This window comes from Rhinolophus hipposideros (genome assembly GCF_964194185.1).
Source record: "Rhinolophus hipposideros genome assembly, chromosome: 1".
Taxonomy (NCBI): Eukaryota; Metazoa; Chordata; class Mammalia; order Chiroptera; family Rhinolophidae; genus Rhinolophus; species Rhinolophus hipposideros.
The window spans coordinates 86,139,349-86,155,627 of NC_138047.1; the positions used below are offsets into that span (position 1 = coordinate 86,139,349).

A 16,279-nucleotide genomic window follows, 5' to 3' on the forward strand; every position below is an offset into this window, starting at 1 on the left:
TCAAACCAAAATGCAACTTGTTATTATAGTATCTGTAATTCTACCAGGAAATGATATCTTTGCATGTAAAAAAGTCAGGTTTTAGAGTAACACTGTCAGCAAATACATTAATTGGATCATTTCATATTAGTAGTTATGTATTTTTGGTCAAAAATAGGAGTACTTATGAAGTAAATGTTTTAGTTTAGTTTAGTTTTCTAGCCAATATTAATAAATGTTTTTAATTAGAGCTTGATTTATATTTAGACTCTCAAAGCAAAATAATCTCTTTCATTATGGTTGCTTCTGAATGTATGTAAATTTAGGATTGTCATTTTAAAGAAGCTTTGGCCTGTTTGTTTGTTTGTTTGTTTGTTTGTTTTTAAAATCAGTTTCTTAAAGTCATGATTTTTTTTCCTGATAGTTGTATCTTGCAGCAACCTGGAGCTTATAAATACTTCTCATGGGATATACTTTGTGATGGATTTTAGGTTGGTTAAATATTCAGTCTGCTTTGTCTCTGTCTTGCAAATCTCTCTTAAATCAATCATAATGAGCACCTACTCCAGAATTATAGCTCCATTCATTACATCCACTGCTCCTTAAAATTGGGACCTAAAAGGAAAGTAATGAAAATAAATCAGATGTGATTTGTCTGTCAATTTGTTAGCGAAAACTGGATCATCTCAGAAATACACTGTTCTTTACAGCAGATAGGGAACAGTACTAAGGATTTCTTTTACTTTAAGATTTTCTTATTCTGACCAGAAGGCCAAGTGGAAATCAGTAGGGTTTGATACAGAAGTAGTTGACTGTAGCCACAATTTCTCTTAGTAACAAATAGCTGATGTGTTAACATTTGTTTAAATCATAAAGTAGCAATACCCCATCCTTGCATTCTGCTCCTCATACTTGATACCTAGTTGCCACAAATTTTACTGTCTGTCTGTCTACCTATCCCTGTATCTGTTTCTCTTTCCCTGTATCTATACACACACACACAGACACACACCTTGCATTTCATTAATTGTATGATAGTATTTTTTTAATCTTACGTAATGAATTATAAGCATTTACTTTTGTTTGACATTATGTTTTCACCACTTCTTGCTAAATGAAGAATTTTATCAAAGTATAAATTTGGGGGTTCAGGGTAATTTAGGGGTTTTAGTTGTCTCAATTTGCTCACTTGATCTGAACAGTTTAAAATGTAGAATATCACAAGTGGGAATCGATTGAGACCCTCCCAACACTTAATTTCTGCTCATTCATTTAAGGTTGTGGATGGAAAAGGGGCCACATGTTTAACTTGACAAGCTCAGGAGACTGAAAATAACCACATAAGATGGCGTGAACTAAAAATTCCTAACTAAGGCAGGCCATGGCAGGAAGTCACATCCTTGGCTTCTTTGACAAAGGTCAATCTTTACCTTAAGTGAGCCTGTCGTCATTTTGCATCTAAGAATACATACTCTTTGGAATGTCAGAGTAATCCCTTTTTCTGGATCCCCCAGTGGGTACAACCCACCACACCAGAGCAGGAAACAAAATCGCTCCTTGTTACCTTGTTCCCCAAATAACATCTCTATGTGCTGTGAAATGCTATTAACTATCCTGTACCCCACCCATGTAAAAGAAGTGTATGTCTCCATTTTGCTTTTTATCCAATCCCAGAAATTTGAGATTTCCCTGCTTTGCTGTCTCCCACCCCCTTAATCTACAAGCAATGGATTTCTTGTAACCTTCCTCCTTTGATTCTAATGTATAAAATAAGTTGCAAAACGGCCATTTTCCGGAGTGTTTTCTCAGTCCGTTGAGAGTTTGCTTCCAGGCAATTGTCGTCAATTTGGCTCAAATAAACTCATAAGCTTTCTCTTAGGCTGGGTGTTTTTTTCGTTGACAGGTAATGTGGTAACATACTTTACTGTTATAGAAATATATGGCAGTAAATTAATTTTCTGTTGCCTCTACTTAAAAATCAATTCTATGTTTTTCAAAAGCAGCATTTTATTTCTTAGAAACAGTTTGCACCATTGTCATTATTGTGATGGGAAGCTAACTAACTTGAAAAGAAAGAAAATAGTCTTCAAATTTCTTTTCTACCCCTGATTATGAATGAGACATTGAGATAGTGGGAATAAACTTCATTAAAATTGTCATTTAGACTTTGTCATAGCTAATCTTATTAGACCATCTTTTATCATTATCTTTTATACTGTTACAAGTAAACCATAAATTTATAGCTCCTGAAGGTTCCAGAATAAATAATTTTATGTTGCTAAAGTCTCATTTTAAGTGCTGAAGTTCTTTAAAATTACCCTCAATAGAATGTAATACATGGGAATCAAGTTTTAATGATCTCAATGGGGGAAGAAATCCTTTTAATATATAAGATGTAACTCAAATGTAGATCCCTGTGGGTTTCTAAATTTAGATTGCTGCATATGACAGATGCTTTGGAATTAAATTTGCATTAGAATTGAATAGTTCAAAATGCAGCTACTTCCAGCACATTCAGACCTGGAAAGCTAGCTGTGCCATCCACTATCAAATGACTTAAGAAAATTTCAGGAAAAATAGTTTTAGTCTATAAAGCATAGTCTAGTCAAAATAATTTTCATTCCACTCCCCATCAAATCTTTTTAAATCCAGAGATGAGTAAAAAGTTGAGGGTAAGAGCTAGTCCATTTCACGTGGAAATATTTTATTGGAAATTGATGATAGTCTTTGGTATTCACTATAGCGTATGAATGTCCTGGTTTCTTCTAATACTCTATTAATAATTCAGTACCGAGCAAACCAATTGATAAGTTTCTATTAGCTCACTGTTTCATGCAAGAATCTACTGGGGAGAATTAAAAGGACTGTTAAATATTATCTTTATCCACAAGGAACAGAAAATCTAAATGTATGAAGACTTTAAATATAAGGGTATAAACACACTGTGGGATAGATGACTAGTGTAGGCCTGGATGTTTGCTTATGGAGCGCTTTCAAGCACAGGAAAGTGGCTCAGCCAGGCAGTCATTGATATCTTTTCTTACACTGAATGTCTCTCAGTCAAGGAAATAATCATTTCTTGTCTAGTTTTTCTTGTATGTGTTTTTCTTCCATAATAAGACCATATCTTATTCTTTTACTTACTAAAAGCATATGGTGATTAAAATTCTTTAAAATATAGATGAATAGAAGACTTTGTGACTGAGGAAGTTACTGACAAAATTTCACAGGACTGGCAAACTCCTTTTTATCCAGGTAGTTAGGGAATGCTTTCTAAAGGGGATTTAGCTCGTATTATTACAGAGGCAGCTGTGTGCAGTCCTCAGTCTCTTGGTTTGAATGTTTCCTGAGACATTAAGGTAGGGAGAATAGAAGAGGTTACTGTTTCTGGTGACATAGGGGTGGGGTCACGGAATTCAGGTTTGGATGTGTTGGGTTTTAGTTGTCTGTGAAGTGTCCAAGGGTAAATGTCTAGAGGGAACCAGGTAGCTATGGAGCACATTGCATGGGATGTGGTTTTAGCTTTGGGAGAATACCAGATCATGCATTTCTGTGTTAAAGTAAGAACGTTAGAGAGCTGAGCATAGAATTACCAGCATTTAAGGAATTGCTGTATCGAGAGAGGCCTGGTGTGTGAAGGAACAGTCAGAAAGGTTGCAAGAAAACAAGGACAGCAATGTCATGGAAGTCATCCTTGGGGTGTGTTTTAGGAAAAAGAGTGCTTAACGCTGTAAAATGATGCATGAGGTCAAGGAAGGCGCCGGAGCATTTATTATTGTGGTGGTGCTGGTGGTGGTCACGACGGTTATACCATTACGTAAAAGAGAAATCTCTACATATAGAAGACAGAAGTCTGCGTCAGGTGTTAGGAGACCAGAACTGTATTCGAGTACAGTCTTTCTAATCCTTGTCACATAACCTTTGTGAGACACCATTTTCTCATTTATAAAAGGAGATCATGTTACCTATACTCCCAAGTTTAGAAAATTGCATGAAAATCATATGAGATAAAATATGTGAACATTTTGAACGAACAAACAAAACAGAAACAGACTCCTAGATACAGAGAACAAACTGTTGCCAGAGGGGAGGAGGATTGGGAGCTGGGTGAAAAAGATGAAGGGATTAAGAAATACAAATTGGTAGTTCCAAAATAGTCACAGGAATATAAAGTACAGCATAGAGAATATAGTCAATAATATTGCAACAACTCTGTATAGTGCCAGGTGGGCACTAGACTAATTGGGGGGGATTACTGCATGAATTATATAAATGTCTAATGGGTGGTTAGACATTTATATAATTCAGGCTGTACACCTGAAACTAATATAAAATAATATTGAATGTCAACTGCAACTGAAAAAAAATAATTTAAAAATATGTGAACATTTCAAAAAGTCTAAAATGTTACCTATGTCTTTATTAAGAGTGTGCTACAAAGTACACCATAAGTTAATATAAAAGGAATATACCATTTAGTATACTAAATTTTATTTTATGAACAGTAATTATAATTCAATGTAATAGTCACAACAGAATAGGAAAGTGGTGTTCTACTTTCTACAGTTTGCTGCATTTTCAATAAAATGGTATAGAGTCACTGGCACTTTTCTAGTCGGTCCTATAATAATAACTATATTTACAATTTTACTGCTTATGGATAATCTAATTATAGAAGGATGTCATCAGGCTACTAGTTCCATGAAGCATTGCCTCTTTAATGCAAGTAACATAAAGGAAAGCAGACTGGGAATAGGAGAATGAACATATTTAGCTTTTCCTAAGAAAAAGGAAAAGCTACTTTCAAGCAGCTATGATGTCCAGTTTGGTTTCTACTCTGTTGTAGAACTAAATTTTACTAAAATGCATTTCGAGTGAATGTCGTACAATGAGTGAAATTATCAGAAATTCTGCTCCTCCAAATTATAAAGAATATATGTGTAATATAAAGTCAATATCAAACAAAGGAAAATGCATGATTTTTTCATTGGGAAGAAATTTTTAGATGTTCGGCTACAAGTTTTGCCAAATATCACTTGGTTTTAGCATGTTTTCAAGAGGATGTCTCTCATGGAAATTGCCCATTAGTCTCCTTCAGCATTTATTTAGAGTACATGGGCAGGGGTGGAACTTGGAACCAGGGATTTCTTCAGATAATATACAGGTCTGAGGAAATGGTCTTTGCCAACGAAAGAAGAAGGGAGATGCATCGAGACCATGAAAAAAATAGAATCATTTGTTGTGTATTCCCTTGTCATTGCTCAAATCATATATAAGAGAGAACAGATATTACATAATAATAGTTCCTTGTTTCTATGCATGTGCTTTCTGCCAGGTGCTAGGCTGAATACTTTGCATACACTGTCTCATTTATTGTCCCTAGGACTCTAATAAGCTATTTACTAGTACAGCAGGTCCTCAAATAATGTTTTGTTCAACGTCATTTCATTATAATATTGATATGCATAGGAGCTTAACTCTTGCTTATATCAATTAGCCTATGGTAAAATTGTTTCCGTTATATGGTGTTTTATTTAAAGTTGAAACAACAATGTTAAATGAAGGCTTGCTGTACTTACTAGGAGTTTATAAAATGGAAAAACCGAGACATGGAAACATTACTTAACTCCCTCAAGGTGACCTGCTGGAAAATGGAGAACCACGCATTACTGCCATATATTCTGTCACAAAACACCATATTGCAATGAAGGACAAATCAGATTTTAGTTTTTTAAACTTTTATAAATTCAGCCCATAAATTGTCAGATCTTTGGAAGGGTAGTTCTTTGTATGTTGCTTAACAGACTCAGTAGTACAGAGAAGAATGTTGTCTGTTCTCTGGTAATCAAATAAGAAATGGCAGGCTGCTTACTATGTGTTAAACACTGTACACACCACATCCACTGGATGACTACTGCACGTGTCCCCATTTTGCAGGTGAGGAGACTGAGATTTAGAGATTACTGCCTGGAATCTAGTGGAGGATGCAGTTGTCATTCAGACCCAGGCCCTCCAGCTCTGGAGCGTGTCTTAGTCACTGCACTGTGTTTGTTTTCACATAGGGTGGTGGGATAGCCAAAGCATACGTTGATTTAAAAAGCAATTAGGAAATTATGATGTATTTAAGAGCTAAATTACCATATGCATCGAATAATGACCTTTATGAATTCAAGGGCTAAATTAGATCTTAGAGTTTAGAGGCATGATTAACAAGTGTGGATTGGAGTGGTTAGAAAAATCTTCAGTGGTGAGTTGGGTCCAGCAGTGGGGACAGAGTGTATGTAAAGCAAGAGTCATGGGATTTCCACCAACTTCATTCGAGTGATGAACCATAAACCATGAACCAAATTCATGGTAATTCTATGCTGGAGTCGTGCCATAAGCACCAGAATAGGTTTTCCAAGCAGTGTATAATGGCCAACTGAATTATAAATGCTATATTTTAATTCAATATCTTACAGAGATGGGTAGGAGGAGTCTCGTTTATTTATCCTTTAAAAGTCAGGAAAAGAAGTTCAGGAATTTAATGTTAGGCAAATAAGGCTCTAAACAGTAGAAAAGTAAAGCTTTGGACAGGGTGGGGATTAAGGTGATGAAACAGCATTTGCATCACATGAACCTGGAATTGTATGCTGACGCCATGAGAAAAGCAAGACATGGAGTTAGAGAATCTAGGAATCCAGGAATGAATTATGTAGAAAAGACAGGGTTAGAGTGATGATATTGGGAATGAAGTGGAATTGAACCCTTAAGAGAAATTCTAAGAGAACAATGGCTGAATTGTTAGCCAACTGGACGTGAAGGATAAAGGAGGAATATATAGTTTAGAAATATCATTCCTGGATTTATGTTCCTCTCTCCCTTCCCACCTCCCCTTCTTCTCTCTCTCTCTCTGACTCTCCCTGTCTCTGTCTGTTTCTCTTTCCCAGCATCTTCCTACCTCCTCCTTTTATCAGTTATTTTATTGGGATTAGGGGCCACTAATTAGGAATTACTGTTTTTGTATAAGAAGTTGAGGTTTTCAAATGGTTTAGAGAACTTTGCGGTGCGGGGAAGGGAGGTAGGGAAGGGTATTAGTTTCATTGTCCCAGGAATATATGTCTGTTCTGTTTCAATAAATTTGGCAATTCTGTTTTTGGTTCATACATGCAATTTTTAAGCGTTTCCTAATTAATAATGAAATTACAGGACAATAAAACTAAGACTACCAATCTGTTTTCTTACTCAGTGTTAACTCTAAATATCCCTCACTAAACTCGAGCTGAACCTGCTTTGTCCTACCACCAAGGGGAGAGGGGTTTATGATTCCCTAAAGAAAGCAGTATACTAGAATTTGAGTGGAATGAAAGATAAAAAAAAGAGCTAGTGAATGAATTCTACATGCTAGGGTACATCCCAGAGTCTTTCTCTGAAGGAATTAGGTGCTTTGGGAGTGCATTAAATCTTCAGATCTGTTACACTTGTAAAAAAATTAGATGGTTTCCCAAGTCGCTTACTTAACGGCTCATTTCATACATTAATTATGTTCCATAGCTGGTTTCTTTTTCAGTTAACAGCAAATATACATTTTTTTCTTTTTTTTCTTTAAAAATTCATATTCCATAGAAGTACTTCAGGCTTTAGTAACTTATATTAGATCATGGCTAGAATTTATACCATGGACTGTATGATATGTGAAATCATTCTTTTTTTTTTTTTACATTTATGAAAATACCTATATTTGAAAAAAATTAGTAAAGGGAGTGGCATTGTTTTGCCTGGCTTTTTTTTTTTTTTGGTTCATTTTCTTAACATTTTCTTTTTTATTATTATTAGTTTCAGGTGTACAAAAAATGTAATAGACATTTATACCCCTTACAAAGTGATAACCCCCCTCTCCCAATCTACTACTCCTCTGACATCGCATGCAACTGTTGCATTCCAATTGTCTCTATTCCTTATGCTGTACTCCATTTCTTGTGACTATAGATATATATATATAGATATATATATATAGATATATGTATATCTATATATATATATCTATAGTCACTATAACAGTGACTATAACAGTGACTATAGATATATAGGTATATCTATATACACACATATATATTTTAAATATATATACATAAAATTGTATTTGACATTCATTATTATTCAGCTTCAGCTTCAGGTGTATAACACAATGATCAGGCATCTGCACCATTCCTGAAGTGGTCTTCCTAATAAGACAAAGTGTCCATCGGATCCCTACAAAATCTTTACATTGTTGATTATGTTCCCCAAACTGACTTTCGTATCCCCGTGGCAATCTTGTGGTTACCATTGTGCTTTCCAAGCCCCTCACCATCTCCCTCATCCCCACTTCACTCCCACATATTAACCTTCAGTTTTTCCTCTATGTCTCTGAGACTGTTTCTCATTAGTTTCTTCATTTATTCTATTCTTTAGATTCCACATTAAGTGAGATCATATGGTATTTGTCTTTCTGTCTGACTTATTTCACTTAGCATAATGTTCTCTAGGTCCATCCATATCATTGCAAATGGTAAGATTTCATTCTTCTCTATGGCTGTGTAATACTTCATTGTATAAATGCACCACAGTTTCTTGATCCAGTTGTCTACTGAAGGGCATTTCAGTTGTTTCCATGTCTTGGCTATTGTGTATAGTGCTGCAATAAACATAGGGGTGCATAATTTTTTTTCAAATTAGTGTTTTGGATTTCTCTGGATAGATACCTAGGAGTGGAATTGCTGGGTCATAAGGTAATTTTATTTCCAATTTTTTGAGATACCACTATACTGATTTCCATAGTGTGTGCAATCCCACCAACAGGGCACAAGGGTTCCCTTTTCTCCACATCCGTGCCAGCACTTGTTATTGGTTGATTTATTGATGATAGCCATTTTGACGAGGGTGAGGTGGTATCTCATTATGATTTTTATTTGCAGTTCTCTAATGATTAGTGAGGTTGAGCATTTTTCATATGTCTTTTTGCCATCTTTATGTCCTCTTTAGAAAAATGTCTCTTCATGTCTTCTGCCCATTTTTTAATTGGGTTGTTTTTCTGGTGTTTAGTTGTATGAGTTTTTTATAAATTTTGGATATTAACCCTTGATCAGATATATCATTGACAAATATCTTCTCCCATTCAGTAGAATGCCTTTTTGTTTCATTGATGGTTTCCATAACTGTGAAAAAAACTTTTTGGTTTGTCATAATCCCATATATTTATTTTTTCTCTTACTTCCCTTACCTGAGGGGCTATATCAGTAAAAATATTCCTCAGGGTAATGTCTGTAAACTTCCTATATTTTCTTCTAGGAGTTTTATGGTTTCAGATCTTACATTTAAGTCTTTAATCCATTTTTAATTTATTCTTGTATATGGTCTAAGGACGTTGTCCAGCTTCATTTTTTTGCATGTATCTGTCCAGGTTTCCCAGCACCATTTATTGAATAGATTGTCTTTACCACAATGTGAATTCTTGCTTCCACTGTCGTAGATTAAATGACCTTATAGGCATGGATTTATTTCTGGGTTCTCTATTCTGTTCCATTGATCTATGTCTCTGTTTTTATGCCAGTACCATGCTGTTTTGATTACTGTAGCCTTGTAGTATAATTTGTTGTCAGGTATCATGATACCTCCCACTTTGTTCTTATTTCTCAAGATGCTGAGGTTATCTGGGGTCTTTCACGGTTCTATGTAAATTTTAGGATTATATGTTCTATTTCTGTGAAAAATGTCCTTGGTAGTTTGATAGAAATTGCGTTGCATCTGTGTATTGCCTTAGGCAGTCTGATATTGTAACTATCTGGAAAAAGAACAGCAAAATAAGCCCAAAGGGAGTAAAAGGAAGGAGATAATAAAGATCAGAGCAGAAATAAACGAAATAGAGACGAAAAAACCCAATACAAAAGATCGATGAAACCAAGAGCTGTCTTTTTCAGAAAATAAACAAAATCAACAAACTTTTAACGAGAGTCATCAAAAAACAAAGAGCGGACCCAAATGAATAAAATCAGAAATTAAAGAAGAGAAGTGACAACAGACACCACAGAAATACAAAAAAAAAAATTATAAGAAATTACTATGAGCAACTATATGCCAACAAATTAGGCAATCTGGAAGAAATGAATAAATTTCTAAAAGGATACAACCTTCCAAGGTTAACTCAAGAAGAAACATAAAACCTGAATAGACTGATTACTACCAGGAAAATTGAATCAGTAACCAACAAGCTCCCAACAAACAAAAGCCCTGGACCAGATGGCTTTACAGGTGAATTTTACAAAACTTTCGAAACGGAATGATCATCTGTTATCCTGAAAATCATTCTTTTTGGAAATCATTCTTTTTGGTTGAATCAGAGGGACACAATGTATATTAAATGACTATAGTAAAGGATGTAGCCATGAAAACAGCTTATGTGGCATTTGAAATACTAAGGCTCTAAAGTTAGGAGCTAGAAAAATTTAACATCTGGAAAGATCTGTGTGCTGTGAAGAACTGAGATGTTAGCAAACTTCCAAGGAAGAGAGAAGCCCTGCAGCATAGCATGGACACAGGAGTTCTGGCCAGAATCGCAAGAATTATAAAGCAGAGATCCCACTGCAAAGATCTGAATAGCCGAAACTTGACCTCCACACCAAAGGGCAAGGGCTGGATAGCAGGTCTGGTAAACACAGCTAGCGTGAACTTGGTATTGAACCGGATTCTTCTGGAGCAAAGGATCTTAATAAGCTTTCTGCCTAGGATGAGGTGGAGGAAGAGGAAACATTAAAAGTGAAGTATTCCAGAGTTGAGGGACCAAGCAGTACTGACAATGTTTGGGAAAGTGAATGGAAGCTGTTTAATGCATAACCTTAGTTTTGTTACACACGATATTCCCCAGTGTATGTAGCTTCATTTTGTTCCGTAAGTGGTGAGTAATTTTGCTACTTATTTTAACATTTTAGACCAGACAGAAATTTAGTTGAGACAGGTTTTAGAAATTCTTTAAAATCCTCAACTTTATTATAGAACTTCGTATTTCAAAGTTATTTTCATTCTTCACTCCTTCTTTACATATATTCCTTTCAAAGCCTTCCTCCTGAGTTCCTTAATGTATGCTCCAAGATTTAGTTAATATACTCAATTACATATGATGAAGTTGATCAAATATACACCCAGGGACAGAAACAATATTTTTTCCCCTAAGCCTGTTTCTCTTTGACCTATGAGTGCTTTGCATAGACACTGGACATAGGGTTATGTCTTTTTTTTTTCTTCTTTAAATAAAAAGGATTATTTCTCATTGGTAAAATTTGAAAGGTTTATTAATAGGAACAAAAATCCAAATTAGAAAGTTACAATCAGAAGGTGTGAATAGAGTTTGGCTTCAGCAATGCATAATATCTATTTCATACTTGATTGTAATTTAATGTTTTTAAAAATGCTTTACCTATTTCTAAACCAACAATGTTATAAATGCCTTTCTCTGCTTTTTTGTTCTAAATCAGCTGAATCACCAAGCCCACCCAAAGTTTTCTAAATTGCTTACTGTACTTCTATCAGGATATACAAGCATTGTTTGTTTGCCAGTTTAACTGTCTCCAACACTGCACTGAAAGTAGGGAGACCACCTCTGTCTGGTCGATTGCATATTACTAGTTCCAAGTGTGTACGAGGCCCTCAATAATTTAGGAAGATATAAATGAATTGATGTAATATGAATTTCACTGAATATTAGTTTGATTTATATGTTTATTTCTTCTTGATTGTATTAAAACAGGCCTTTTAAGTCTTTTAGAAAAATGTTATTTTTCATTTAAATAGTTATTTAGTTATAAACTTATCATTTAAAATATTTTCCTATGGGATTGAGTATTAACAGATTGTACCACAAGACCATTTTAGCAGTATGTTATTCAGAAATTATTTTAAAGTCACAAACTACCTCAAAAGAACCTATTTTTGCATGACAATATGATTAAAAGCATGTTATCTGTGGAAAGTATGTACATGATGAAACTGATTGGGATTTATTAAGTACTTTTGTTTATTTGTTGTTAGGATCCATGATGTGATTAATCCTGGGAATTTTTGCTTCCAGGTAGTCATTCCACGCTCATTCCATATTAGTGTTATAAACAATAATTCTATTCTTAGGTTATTTCTATTCTTAAACTTTTTTCTTATGCTAATAATAATTGTGAACATCTATCTTTTTTTTTTCTGTATAAGGAAAGGTTTTTCCCAAACTGTGGGATTGTTAAGTTTAATATTAAGAGTCCTATTTTCTAAAATCATTCAAGGTATTTTATAAATTTCAGAAGCTATGCAATACTATTTTAAAATTGTATCATCTTAATACCAAGAAATTGCTGAAGGTCCTAATCCTATAGGACCTTCATATAGTGTCTCAGCAACATCTTTCGTGGACATGATCTAATACGAGGGCCACGACAATGCAGGACCAGCAATATTACTCCTATTTTACAGGAAAAACGGAGGTCAACGTCATGTTGACAATGTCATGATACTTAGCTTCAGGTTCCTTTTCTTTCCACTATCCTTCAGTTCTTAAAGCATATATATGTATACATATACATGTATACATATATATGTATATATATGCACACACATATACACACACACATATATGTGTATATATGTATATATATATAAAACAGGTGAAATTAAATTTACTAATTTATTTAAACTCACATATACAAAATATAATTATTTCAGAATGTAATCAATATTACAAAATTGTGATATGCTTACTATTTTTGTACTAAGTCTTTAAAATCTGGTATAATTTATACTTCCAGTACATCTCAATTGAGACTGACCACATTTTAAGTGCTTATTAGCCAATAGCTAATTGGGCAGAGTTGACAGGCCTGTATATTATAAATAGATCTGGTCAGTGGATCTGTGGCTTGTCCCGCACCCCCCTTCACGTGGTGTTCTCCGAAATTAACTATAGGCTTCTCAATGGTAGGAAACAAATTATTACTTTATATTATCAGAACTGAAAATATAGAAATGTTTTATATTCTCTTCCAAATAAATGAAAACTTACCTAACTTACTAAAGTGATATTGTACTTTACAGAGAGGAGAGCCCTGGAAAGTATCAAAGAAGGAACCTTGAAAATCAAAGAAGAACCATCTAAAATCTTGTCTGGAAATAAGTTTCAAGACCGATACTGTGTTTTACGAGATGGATATCTCTTTCTTTACAAGGATATGAAGGTATTTGTACATGTAGTATTTGAATACATACACATGTTTGTGTGGGTATTAACGTCATTGTAGACCTCTCTCAACCCTGCTCTTGGAAGTCAAGGCCTGTAGCAAATAAAATGAAATGGCTAGTAAACTGAGGATTTCTTTCAGCCTCTGCGATATTACATTGATGCACTCAGGAACATAGTAAAGAATTATGTATATGTCCTTCTGTGCACCTCACGTATTTTTAGGGCAGAGAATGACTTAAGTCCTAAAGAAAAGTCTAATATGTTACATAAACTAGCATATCAATCAGCATCTCAGTCAATAAGATTGACTGAGAGAATGTGTCATGCCCTAAGGCAAAAGTGGCTACAATTTAGCTTAATGGAAATTAATAAATGCAATTTAAAACTCTGAGATGCTATTTTACTCTTTTTAGTTGGCCAAAACCAACTAAAATGACTGAAATCATAAGCGTGGCAATACCTGATTTTGACAAGGATGGTGATTAACTAAAACTCTCATAAATTGCTGGAGGAAGTGTCTAATCACACAATCACTGTGTAGAACTATTTGCAGTTTATCAATAAGGTTATTGGTACATCTCCCCCATCACCCAGCAACTCTATTCTTAGGTCTTATGTCCACAAAAGCACTTGTGCAAGAATGTTTAGAAGCAGCTTTATTAACAGAAATGCTGCAACCTGGAAACATTCCAAGTGTGCATCAATAGGAGAATGACTGACTATAATGGAATAGTGCTCAGCAGTAAAATACGTGAATACTAATGCAGCCACACGGATGAGTCTTCAAATCCTTGTTGAGGAAAAGAAGCTTGACACCAAATAGTACCATATGAGTCTGTCTGTAAGAAGAAGAAGATGAAGTAAAACCATTAATAGTGATGTAAGAGAGTGTTTGCCTGGGGTGTGGGGAAAGTTTGCTGTGGAGTTGTGAAGAGAAAGAGTCAGTAAGGTGCTTCCTAGGATGACAGAAATAAATGTTGTCTATCCAGTTTTATATATATATATATATACATACATATATATATGTATTTTTTTTTAATTGGGGAATATTGGGGAACAGTGTGTTTCTCCAGGGCCCATCAGCTCCAAGCTGTTGTCCTTCACTCTAGTTGTGGAGGGCGCAGCTCAGCTCCAAGTCCAGTCACCATTTTCAGTCTTTAGTTGCAGGAGGCGCAGCCCACGATCCCATGTGGCAATTGAACCAGCAACCTTGTTGTTGAGAGCTTGTGCTGAGCCATCCATGCACCCACCCGGGAGCTCAGTGGCAGCTCATTGTCTTCAATCTTAGTTGTGGGGGGCACAGCTCACAGGCCCATGTGGGAATCGAACCAGCAACCCTGCTGTTCAGAGCTCACACTCTTACCAGCTGAGCCATCCGGCTGCCCCTCTGTCCAGTTTTGGGTGGGAGCAGCGTTGGGCGTTTACAGTAAGCTACATCTTTGAGATTCAAGCAATACCCACACCATTACTCGAAATGTAGAATGACAGCAGGACGTAGAGACACTTTTTTATGTTGAATTATAAAATTCTCTTGAGTAAACATTGCTCACTTCGTTTAAGTGTATGGAACTTCACTATGTTCTCTTGTGGGGATGTACAAAGAAAAACCAGACTAGTAACATCTGTTAATATATTATGAAGAATGAGTTGACAGGTGGCTTTCCATAGCTCTGTGGCCCTATTTTTTTGTATGGCATCTATTGAGCTCTCCACACGCTTTGACCACTTTCCCTGTATGTTCCTTCAACTGTGAAGCCTCCACATGTGGGCATAAATAAACCTTAGTAGCATTCCTACTTGGCGTATGCATCTCATCCTCACTTCCTTCAAGGACAGTGGAATGTCCAGGCAGCAGGCTGGTGAGAGAGCACTGAATTCTGCAGCCCTCATCCCTCTATTCAGAGATCTGTATTATCTACTGTTATTCCAGCTGATAGTCCTAGAAGGGAGGCTGTGCGGGTACCAAGCAATTGTTATCGTTTATTATCATTCTTCCGTTTCTTCAGTGGAGGAAGAGTAGAGTTTGCAGAAGTAAGGCACATAAGAAATGGCTTATGTGAACTGAACACATCAGATTTTAAGGTTCATGAACTTGAAGTTTGCATCCGTGAAAGTAACCGCTAGATGTCACGGCTGATTTTTCTAGCCATCTACAACTGAATCTGATTGAATTTTATTTGGTTTCTGTCCGCGGGTCGCCTTGATCTGTGTTAGACTGATTTCCTTAATTCTCACCCTTCATATACATAATATGTTGAATGTCTGCTTAGGGTATTTAAAAATCAACCTGAAAGTTTTAGTCCCATTGAGTAACTGACACTTGAATTGTGTAGCAGCAGAAGGTTGCTAGAAACAGCTACTAGTCAGTAATAGTAATAGCAGTGCAGTCTTAATAATACCAAGAAACATTCGAGTGGTTACGCTACGAAAACCAGAGTTTCATACATTTCACGTGGATCACCCCATTTTCTCTTTACAATGACCTTATGGAATTAGTACAATTATTATTTCCACTTTACAGATAAGAAATGGAGCCTGCCAAGGTATTATATCACTTGTCCCAGATCACATAGCCTGAAAGTGACAGAGTCAGAATTCATTCCCAGGTGTTGGACTTCAGAGGCTCTTTTTGGGACTTACCTAGAAAAACAATGATTTTGCACTACTTTAAGTAGGTGTTTTTGCGGACAGAATTTTATTTAAAGAGGATACATCTTTTTCATTTAAATAGTACCAAATATTTTCAAATATGACAATCCATACAGTTCAGTTTTTTTATGGTGTGTTCCCCAACCTGATGTGAATTTTAAAATCTACCATAAGGAAGCCTATTCAAGAAGAAGTGACGTTTTCATAGGGATTGTTTTTGTAAGTGAGATGAGGCATCTTGTATCCCTAAACACAGTATGTTTTGTTTTACGAATTTGTGTCTTTTTGAAAAGATCATCCGGCTCAATCTAAAATAATACATATAAACTGGTGGAAAGTAATGGTATTGAGAGCTTGTCAGAAAAACAGTGCTTTTTTTTGATATTTGAAATAAATTTTTCAGGCTTTATTGAAGTA

General features: G+C 35.4%; 1 protein-coding gene across 1 annotated transcript in view; it reads left to right on the top strand.

The window, feature by feature from the left end:
• Positions 1-16,279, top strand: part of ARAP2 (ArfGAP with RhoGAP domain, ankyrin repeat and PH domain 2) — a 185,518-nt gene that overhangs the window by 149,337 nt on the left and 19,902 nt on the right. The window contains exon 28 of the mRNA XM_081053892.1: positions 13,069-13,208. Coding sequence (XP_080910018.1) covers positions 13,069-13,208 — 140 coding nt within the window. The remainder of the gene's footprint in view (positions 1-13,068; positions 13,209-16,279) is intronic.